This window comes from Cataglyphis hispanica, chromosome 6, assembly GCF_021464435.1.
Source record: "Cataglyphis hispanica isolate Lineage 1 chromosome 6, ULB_Chis1_1.0, whole genome shotgun sequence".
In the NCBI taxonomy this organism is placed as follows: domain Eukaryota; kingdom Metazoa; phylum Arthropoda; class Insecta; order Hymenoptera; family Formicidae; genus Cataglyphis; species Cataglyphis hispanica.
Genome location: NC_065959.1, coordinates 1,689,980 through 1,701,553, shown reverse-complemented (window position 1 = coordinate 1,701,553; position 11,574 = coordinate 1,689,980). Strand labels below are relative to the sequence as shown.

General features: G+C 34.8%; 1 protein-coding gene across 2 annotated transcripts in view; it reads right to left on the bottom strand.

Moving 5' to 3' along the window:
- Positions 1-7,952: 7,952 nt before the first annotated feature.
- The window catches only part of LOC126850512 (uncharacterized), a 158,352-nt gene continuing 154,730 nt past the window's right edge, over positions 7,953-11,574 (bottom strand). For both annotated transcript variants that reach the window (XM_050593622.1, XM_050593623.1), the window contains exon 7: positions 7,953-10,621. In XM_050593622.1, the coding sequence (XP_050449579.1) occupies positions 10,413-10,621 (209 nt within the window). In that variant the 3' untranslated portion in view covers positions 7,953-10,412. The remainder of the gene's footprint in view (positions 10,622-11,574) is intronic.

Sequence of the window (11,574 nt, the reverse complement as noted above, 5' to 3'; positions counted from 1 at the left end):
AAGCGCATTTACGTAATATCAATTGCCGATAGGAAGTTTAATACGCTATATGTATTAACGAAAAATTAAATACTTCCGATTTACTTAGGCAAAGTTATAGGATTGAGTATTCCTTAATAATAGTTAGCCAAAGTATTTCCGAACTAGCACAATCTGTCACAATATAGAATCTACGCATTTCTTAATTAATGTCCCATATTTTCAAATCGGTTTCTCTCTTAAACTGCGTATTAAATAATTAATAAAATCGGATAATATTTTACTGATTTTTAATTTTGCAAAATACACTCGTCAAAATTTCCGGGAACCTTTTTCTCGTTATAGTTTGATCGTGAACGTAACGCCAAAGGCGACGCGACGGGGATCGATCCGTTTTATCTGCGCGGCTCACATTTCTTGTAACAATAACTCATCGCTATCGCAATTACCGAGAGAACGATTACGACGCCAGAGGAGATCCGGCGTCTCTATTACGGATTCCGTCATTGAGGTAAGACAGGGAGGGAGGTTACGATAGGAGAGCCAACGTGTCGGGGAGAAAAGGGAAGAGGAATTCTCGGGTTCTGAATGTGTGTGTGCAACGTTTGATTGAGTTGCAGTAAGACCTTTGATGGGATTGTTTAGAACAATATGATCGTAGTAACCAATTCACGGATCAAAGGCGACGCTGCTTGTCAAATAAATATTGATTCCCTTCCTTTTCTCTCAGCCTATTGTTGTGAGCATCGTCGCAGAAACGGAATATATTCCTGGGGGAACTGTCAGGTTCATTCGTGCCACAAAGTAGTGCGTGCGTTAACAAAGGCCGACAGGTAAACGGAATAATTTGTATTTACCGCTATTTACCTTCATTAGCATTTGCACGTATAGGACGATAGAGATCAAGAGCAATTGTTCTTCCCCAGTTCTTATATAATGATATAAAAATACCGTCTTTTTAATCTGTAATCTTAATCTTTTAATTTTTTTAATGGATTTTAAATGCGTAAATTCTGATCTTATAGATTGTTTTAGATGTCAGAAAGAATACACTTTAACGATTAAAGATTAAAAGGGTAAAGATTAATTATTTTTCAAAATTAAATATTTCTAACTTATATTTTTACATAATAAAGTAACAGCAACTTGAGAAAAAGATAATCGTACAGTAGATATACTGCAATCCTTACTATTAACTTTTTCATCTTATGCATGACAAGGAAACGCAACTATCGTCACGTTAAATGAATAAAGAAAAGACAACGATTGCGATCACAAATGATGACAGTCCTCGCATTTTTTGAAGCAATAAGGGTTAGCCGACCGAGGCGGTAATATATGAGGTAATTTTCCCGACAATATTCCCAGAAATTTATGAGTTATTAATTTTGTGAACCTCCGACTATCCTCGTATCTAATCGGGCGGCACGTGTCCTCCTCGGTAATATCTCTATTATGACTGACTGCGACCGATTTTCCGTCCCACGACTCGCAGGCTTCGTTCGTTATTAGAGACTCGTCGAGTTCCGGTTTTACTTCGTTGGCACTTCATTATATTCCGTTACATTCCGCAAATTAAAGTATACATTGCAAAGTTTATAATTGTGATTGTTGCGTGTTATATCATTTATATTATTATAATTTATACATATATTAAACTTGAATAAATAAACAATTAAGCGAGTTTCTATTACCATTATCAGAATAAATTTATCTCTCGTTCTTAAGAATCTGAGGCCTCATTAAAAATTAGGATAAACATTCTTTCTCAAGCAAAAAATGTAATTTACAGAACAGATGTATAACTATTTTGTTCTTTAGAGATCGTAAGTTTGACTTCCCTCGCTTGTCCAATCAAAATCGCATACAAGTTGCATTAATTTCCATAAATAAACATGGGAATAAATAGAATAAATGCTCAATATTTAAACGAAAGAATCAACTTCGTTAAATCGATTTTATCAATTCACCTATAGGTTGCATGTTATTTTCTGCAAAGTTTATTTATACATGGATTGCAAATTAGCAGAATGTAAATATTTTTGTATAGTTTTCTAGCCTTTAATTTACTTTCTTTTTTCGCTGCATAATTTATATATTGATTTTATTTTTATTTTATACCTTATAATTTCAACATTTTTGAAAATAATTATTGAAATAATTATATTTGCTGCGACTTGAAAAATAAAGAACGAATATCGCACAGTTACATTTACACGCGGCATTCCCTGTTAATCTTTCTCTCATTCATTCATTAAACCGAATTATTTTATTACGATATAAAAATTAAGGCAGAGCTCGTAGATAAACCAGTATTCGTTGCGTATTAATGCCTGCGAGTAAACACACAATTGATCTCCCGATAAGAGAGATAGAGCGAGTTTCGATCCTCCCCGATGAATAGGTCTTATCGACTCGGCCTATACGGCTTTGGGGTAACATTATGTGTCGTCTAAGGTGCTCAACCTCGCATAGCAACATACACGATGCACTGTCTTGATTGATTCTTATTTGTGCAACGTTATATATTGCTGACTCGTGACGTGAGGGCGTGCGGAGAGAAAGGTTCGTTCTATTTACGTATCTCTTATCTACGAGAGGTTGCGAGATCATACGCCTTCTAGATATTGCATACCCGTTTATCTTTTACATTATTGCGAGAGTCACCTGGTGCGCGTTGCCCTTTATTGGAGTAATGTTACGTGATAACAAGCAAAACTGGCTTGATTAAGAGCTAAATTCAGAATCGCCCTCGGGGAAGAATTATCGATACAGTTGGCAGGTTTTTAAAGAGTACGAAACAGCGGATGAAGCGTTTGATTATTATTGAAATATTATTCGAGCAGTCCTATGATTATTTAATAATTTTAACTTATATTTTTCTCTATCGTAAAGTATCACGGATTATTTTTTAATTACAATACGCCTTTCATAAAATATTAGTTTCACGCTTAATTAGAAACTTGAATTAGAGACTTTTAAAGAGACATGAGCTATAAATTAATGTAAATACGTAATTTTATTAAAAAAATATTATATAAAAAAATTAGAGCTAGTACATTTAACATTCAATGGAAAATTGTATAATATTATTATATGACTTTAGACTCTATTACCCCGATCTTTTCTCTGCAATTTTGCAGCAGCGCCATTGCTATCGCTGCGTCGAACGCTTTATCTTAGGGTAATGTTGCGTGATAACAACGAACGGGTAGAACCGTCCCATCGGGACGATTATTAGTGCCGTCTGCTGTTCTGTGAATACCGACAAGTCGATAAGGAACTTATAGAGAGACGCATATTATTATTTGGACGAATATTTTTATTCGCAAATTAATTGCATATTATTATCGTTTTTATACGAAACATTAATACTTATTTTTATTTTCTCACTCTTTATTATTAAATAAAATATTTTTATATTATTTATAACAATATTTAATTATTATTTGATGTTTTTATATTATATGTTTTTCAAAGCATTTATATTAATTGGCAGTAATTTTATTGCTCGAGAATTGATTACCAAATATTGTAACGCAAAATATATTATTTGTGTATTTGTAATAAATAATAAATCATTAGAGAGATAAGCGAATGCAATTCAAAGTCCAAAGAATGCCCTTATTCTTTATTCATATATTTATTTTCAAAAAAAATATTATTCCAAGCCTTCACTTGAGCCGGAAAGAAGAATGGCAAGCGATCGAGGAGAGAGAAAATTCTCCTTGTCAACTTGCTTCTTCGCGAAATAAGCGACATAATAAAATGTACACCAGTGAGATGGTGGGAAACTGAAGATTCGAGGATATAAAGAGAGAGAGGAGTGTAGAGCAGAGTATTCAGGATTGGATACGACTTATGTACATATACCTTGACTCTCTTCGGTGGTTTACCGCCGCTCGTTGGTTTCGTCCGTCGAGTGTCGGAGGAGAAAGGGATGCGCAAGGGGAGCAAAGAGAAACAAGTCCGTCGAGCGGAGAATCAGTCCGGGAGCAGTGAAAGATGAATAGAACTGCTGCGCTCCATGCGCTTTCGAATGATGCCGCCTGGTCTCGACCGGCGGTAAGCAAGAATAGGGAGCTACTTGTGAAAAATGGATTTCAATGTGGGTTCAACGACTGCTTCGACAAAAGCTAACAATACCGCCGCTTTCGGCTTTTCGCATTTGTTATTCCAAGTATGTTAGAAGACTGTCTACTTCGTTCTCGATTGACGTGATTCTTTATCGACGAATCTTATGTAGATATAATATTAGTCGCTATTCAATGAGAGATATTTAATTGCGGCAGATTCTTTCGGAATATTCTTATTGTTAGAGACTTTTCTAATAATTATATGTATATGACTTTTCTAATAAATTATATGTACATACGTACTTTGATTATTTTACAAGCAAAATAATAATAATCGAATATAATTGACAAATACAACAAATTATATGTTTAATTACAACAATATTTTTGATAACAATTATAATCAAAAATTTCCCTTTAAAAAATAAATGATTAAATAAATTTCATGTATTAAATAAATTTCATGATTAAATAAAATTCAAGTATTCACAAAGATTCTTCAAGTATTACACATACAAAAATTATAATTTATCTAATCACTCGGGAAATAGTAGATTTTATATTATATATAATGTGACATTTATTAAATGGATATTTTGTTAAAATGATACTATGCATATGCTAACTGGTCAAAGTATTTTTTTTTTTTTTTTTGACGTTGAGATAATAAATGTAAATGCGAATTAATCAACATGACATATTGATCCTTTTGAGCGGCAAGACTGTAGTTTCTACGTTATTTTTCTGTTCGTTGAATTTTACGTTTGCAACGAATATTTATTACAAACGCAAATATCACGAGATGATGTTCTATAATCATGTTCGAGAAAAAACCGAGACGTTGTTTGCTACACTGAGAAAAAAAAGTTGTTGATTTCACTAAATGTGTTCAACTGATTATTATTTTTTTAATTGAGATATTTAAGTATTTAAGTCAAATGCATCATGTTAAATTTAACATGTCGTTGACTTAAATACTTAAATATCTCAATTAAAAAAATAATAATCAGTTGAACACATTTAGTGAAATCGACAACTTTTTTTTCTCAGTGTAGGAAAATTTTTCGCTTGTAAATTAAACGAATTGCAGTAGTGTTTTCTATCTAGAATTTTCCATACATGCTCCCAGTCGTATTACGTATAGGATGTTTTACGTGGAATGAGAGAGTAAAATTTCAGAGTAACACTGTTAAAAGGCTGTTATGCGGGGGAGAACGCTATCTCCGTAACGATCGATTTCCTTGAAGCGTGAATTTGCGTACCATCGTACCGACGGTTTTATCATGACTGCGATGCGACGGTAGTGAGATGGATCTAGAGGGTGGAATATGGTAGACGAGAGATAGAACTCGTTCGGTTTTATAATTTGACATGAAATTGCTCACTTCCGGCGCGGTTATACACTTACGTATCGATGTAATTGCATACTTACTTACAGTAGTGGCTTTCGTCATCAAAAGATTCTTCCATCGTAATATAATAACAATAATTATTATCATGATGTCTTGCAAATTGTTATAAAAAAATCTTCAATTTCTAAAATGCGAAGAAATAAATGCGCTTTATTTTAGCATTTGTTTTTTAAAGAAAAAAAAGTTTTTTCAACGTAAACGAAGTATCTGAAATTACACAAAATCTTTGGCAGACGGTTTCCAAAATGTGAATATTATTATAATAAATGTATTTTACAAAAACATTTTATTTCTTGCAATTTAAAACGATTTATATCTCACATTATTTAGCTAATAGAATTTTATGTAAAAATATAAATTTTATCGAAAAAAGATAGAGTAAAAAAAAAAAAAAAGATATAAGGTTAACAAAGAAAGAGAGGATTACACGATTCCTGAAATAATTACTACTTTATTATATACGAATACCATTCATACGTCGCAAGTGAAAAATATTATGTATTCGAAGATCGAGAAGGGAGCCCGCTTATTTTCTCGACACATTTTATTATGTAATATAAACTTATGTGTTATACATCGCTACATATGCTTCGGCTTAATCACTAGTCCTATTGGCTATCCTTACAGGGCTAGAATGCACAGTGACTTGTACAGAATAATCATCATGGCACTCCATTTAGCTCCTCCATTAATCTGTCATTGATTTGTCATTGTCATGTAGACCGGAAACGCGCGAAAGAGGAAAAGAAATGTATTTCCATATTATTTGTATTAATTGAATAAATGTTCCATAAAATATAAGACAAGTTGCAAAATAATAAGTTTGTCCGATTTGTTTTTTTTTTTTAATAATAAAGGACAAACGGTATATTTCGCGAACAAATTAATTTACGAAAAATATTTGCAATACTCAAATTGCATTTAAAAGAACAAAGTTTTGTGATCGAGCTCAATTGAAGAGGGTATAGAAAAGAATTGCATTTTGTATTATCACGGGCTTCGATATAAAAAAAACTCTCTGATTCAATTGCACCAAACTTAAATACTTTTATTGGACGATAATGAATTTACAGTGACTTCGTATCGTTATTTCAAAAGTATTGTACACTCGCTCCTTTCCTCTTTCCGTGTCACAAAAGCCCCCGTTTTCTCACGAAAGCGTTCCCGTTTAGTTTACAAAACGTTCATCCTTAATGCATCTAAAACTGCAAGACAGCAACGGCTCGGTCCTCCTTCCTATATCTATATTGTATATATATGTATATATCAAGGAAAAAGAAAAAGAGCGGCTGTCTCTCTCTCTTTCTCTCTTATCGCCCTGCGATATTGTTCCAAGAAAGATTTAACAATACGCCAAATATTAGATTTCCGTGTCGGGAATTAACTCGGTCCGATATTTTACTTCGACCGTACGCTCCCGTCGCCAGCAATGGCTTCCAAGGGTCTCTCTCTCCGGTAAAGATCAGCCGCTAATTATCGTGAACGATCGAGTTTTAACGTAATAGAGAGAGAAAGAGAGCATCATAAATATCGCTGTAATTAAGATTGTATCCCCGCCGTGTGCGCTTTTTATATCGCGCTCAAAGGATAGGCTGAGCATCTTCTATATAAAATGCGCGATTTTAACGAGAAGTTCTTGGATAAAGTCGATTCTTCCTCAGAGAAAATTTCGAGAGTCATCATCTTTCGTTTGTACTCAATTTTATTATGCAGCTATTATTCCGATCGCGGGGGCTTTTCAGCTGTCTCTTCCATTGAGAGATTTGCATGCACAAACAGCTTCAACAATTTTTAAATTAAAAAAAAAAAAAAGAAAAGCAAGAGAGCAAGGATGATTGTGTAAAAAAGATATACCATCTTACTCTATACGAGTATATTGTCGAGAGGTGTTGCATAACGCGCAGTTTTTTCGTACTTTCAAGATAATTATCGAAGCGTTATGAAATGCCAAGCGGCAATTTGAAAATTTGTATGCGTAATCGACTCCTCTCACTCACCTTTATACATTGTTATCGCGATTAGCTTTTTATTTCACTTTTAGCGCGATGAACAAACATAGATAGGTACAGATATTACACGAGTTTGCACACAGTACGCACGCTATATTTTTCGCTCGTACCATTATTTTTCATAGCGTGCTTATTTTACATTTCGCTAGAACCAACGTAGCAGAGAAATCATTTATTGTTGCGTCACGTACAAAATTGATTTTGAAAATGTATACGTTATTTACTTTTATTACGGTGACGCATAGTAAACTGACACAATAGCCTTTTTACATTACGTTCATTTTCCTGTCGAAATTAACATATAAAAAAAAAGTCGTATAATTCCAATACTTAATAACTACGTAAACCTCTATTCCCGCCGCGTGTTTAGCGCTAAATGCGACTACGTAATTTTTGCAAATTATGACTATTTTTAAAATTTAATTAAATCGATTGTATTATTTATATATATATAAATAATTATATATATATATATTTATTTATTTATACATATATATTTATATATATATATATATATATATATTTTTATATATTTATATATTTATTTTTAAATATGTTTTTATATAAATTATATATATATATATATATATCAATAAATTTTCGCGATCGAGCATTCAGCACTGAATATCCGGTGAGAATAGTGGCTACGGACACTAATAAATACGAAGGACAAGCCGTGCGTCAACGTATATACGTCGCGTGCGGAATTCAACGTCGAGTAAACTTTTAGATCTATAGATCCATCTCTCTCTACGGTATGGTACGATTTTTCTCACAATTGAAGTTTCGAACATTCTTCACGATCAACGCCAAACTCCGCATTGCGGACGCGATTAATACGGGCCTAATAATTAACGAGTGTTACAATTAGACGTTAATTATTAATTATTATCGTTAAATTTATGCCTAAGATATAATACACTCACCTAAGACGTACCTGATGATATCTTTGTAAAAATTTCTCTACCACGCCATGAGAGAGAAACAGATAGACAGAGAAAGAGAGAGAGAGAGAGAGAGAGAGAGAGAGAGAGAGAGAGATGCAGCACTCTCGGTGACGGTGGAGAAAAAAAAAAAAAATCGATTTTGCGGAACACTCGCTCTATGGGTTCCTGCTTAATTTCCACGGTATTCTCTACCGAGCGAGGAGACGCTTTGCGAAAAACACTCACGCGACCTTGTCTGGGATTCTGAAAATATGTATGAGCGCACTGAAAATCGCTCTGGCGTTTACTCGACACGCCCTACGCGGACATCGATCTTACGCTTTTTTTTTTTCTTTCCGCGAGATATTTTGACCCTTTCGATCATTGCACGACGCTTCGCAAAAAAATCACAAGCGTATCTTGTAAATTTTTTTGAAAATAAAATTTCTCTGGGAACAAAAAATTATATCATAAAGAATAAAGTAAGCATAGAATTCTGAAAATATATCAAATAAAAAAAAAATATACAATTTTACAAGAAAATATAAAAAAAAAAACAATATTTTCTTTTAATTAAAAGAGATCTCATTTAGATCTTCAGTTGATTAATAACTTTATTTGTACCTTGTTTAAGGAGAATTTCATCGCAAATCTCTCGCACAAGATCGTTTTCGTTTCGCGATGGAAAATAGCGAGCCGATAAAAACTTCGCTCTAACAAGCAATGTACTAGGTTCCGAGAAACGTCGACTTAATCTCGGCGAGACTATGGTGTGGCACGCGACGGTTAAATTTCACCGGAGAAATTCTCGCGCCTGAGCATGTGGTACACGTCGATCATTCGCGGTATATTATTTGTACCGGCGATTAAACTATCAGTTTAATTGCACGTAACGTTTTTCTTCCGGAAAGTTGGATCAATTTTCCAATTATGCCGTGGTTCATTTCTACCTTCGATCGCGTGCAAAGATCGAGGCGTGCTATCGTCACGTTATCCAATGTTAAATTCGCTTTCGACGCGAATTAATTTAATTTTCAACGGTGATTCTCTCGTCAAACTAATATATAAAACAATTAATCGAACAAATCTTTGGTATTTTTATAATCTCAGACGTATTGATATGACTAGATAAATAAACAGTTGGCAGATCTGCGTTGCATTAGCGAAACGGATATTGCAAATAGGTATACGATTTTTTCTCCTCTTTCACGTTGATCTTTCAACTTTATAACATATTCGACAAACAATGCTCGATTGTTCAATTACTCCAAAAATAAAAAAAATCAAAACGCCGCGCTCTCTGAGCGTGAAAATCGAGCCTCAAACGCGTTTTAGTGATACACGCGGAAACCCGATACGATGCGAGTCAGTCATTCGAATTTCTCTTTGGCAATCTTTATTTTCAATGTTCGAAAAGTTTCGGGGCTGCAAATAATATGAATTGCACGTTGATAAGTGTAAGCGAGTAAAATAAAATTGCCGAACGATGACGACCAGAGATTATGCTTCTCGGAGTTTACGTAATACTCGTAAATTCTGAGTGTAATTAAAAAAATTATACTATGAAGCTGTCGCATTAGAAGCCGCACCTAATAAAAATATGTACGCCGTGCACGATCGTTTGCGTAAACATACATAGTATTATCGTCCGGTGCCAATGGTCGCTAGCCCTTTTTTTTCTATGAGATATCAGAGTTATTGATTACGAAATTTTTCTGCAATATATATTGTCAAACCACACGAATCACTACCCTCTTTCTAAAGCACAGTCCACAGTAATACATTCCCAGCGCCCATATGTCGATATAAAAGATATTCTCAACGTCAACTTTATATCATAATTCTCCGTTAATTTAATTACTCATATCGATCACGTGCGTCCCGTTTGCGTGCGCATTTCTCGCATAAATCGCTCCTCACCCGTCTCGTCGTCCGCTTGCCCGCGCGACCTTTCGTCCGTGAGAGCGAGTCACTTTGGTACACGTGGTCGTGAAAGATCCCCGACGATGACTACCAATGATACTCGATCGGCTTGCTCTCCGATATGCACGGATTTGCGCTGCCGCACCACTTGGTCTCCTTCAGCGGTGGACACGGGACGCCACCTCGGCGGGGCTTTATCGTGACCTTCCGCGTCCTCTGGGTCTCGCCTACCCCGCAGCTACGACTGCACGCGCTCCAAGCACCCCATTCGCCGACCTTGCAATCTCTCGGTGCGCCTGGAATCACGAGTGCAATTATTCCGCTCGAGCGGGTCTGCGGGTCCACGTCTAATCTCGCGACGTGCGGGGAGTTGTCGGGACTAGATGACTGTGATAGGTGACCGCAACGAGGATAGAGAAAGTTATAGCTTTAAAGGGAAGTTTCTGGCTTTAAATTTTATTCTTTTTGACGTTTCTCCCTCTTAAATTAAAAAAAAAAAAAAAAAAATAATTTTCAATTTAAATAGTAAGATAATTTAGCTTAAAATCGAAAAATCATAATATACGGTATGATTTTGTTAAGTTCCGGTTAAAATCATCTTTTCGAAAAATCATAACTGAAACAAAATAATCCTAGGATTAAATAAATTGCAAGAAATATTAGATTTTTATAAACATAATAAAGTTAATAATCATTTTTTCTCATTCTTCTTTATCTCTTAAAATTTAATATTTATAATTTTTGCCATTATGTTTCAATTTGTCAGTTATATCTCATTATCAAATCAAATAATTTACTGCTATATAATGTATATACACGAGAATCTTGCACACTAAATACTCGCACACGAGGAAAAGGCTGCATCAACTTAGCACGGAAACCGGAACGATGGACAAACGTGAGACAGAAAGGGTAGAGGACAAAACGCGGATGTGAAAGACGAAAGAGAAAGAGAGAGAGAGAGAGAGGGGGGGGAGGGGGAGAAAGGTAGTGGTAGTGTGCTTTGATCATTTACGCGGGAAATATGGCTATTGAGAGCGCTCGGTTCTTTTGCATTAGCTATCGTCAATGAAAAACTGCATCGAGGGTTTCGTTCGGTCCTCCCGTTTTCGCCGTGTCTATTAAAGAGTTAATTAAAGGCATCGATTAAATAGCAAAATCGGAGATACCAGCGAAGGATAAAAAAAAAAATTTTTTGAATTATGTCCGTAATCATTCTTTGCCGGATTAGCGGTGATCAATAGGGGCG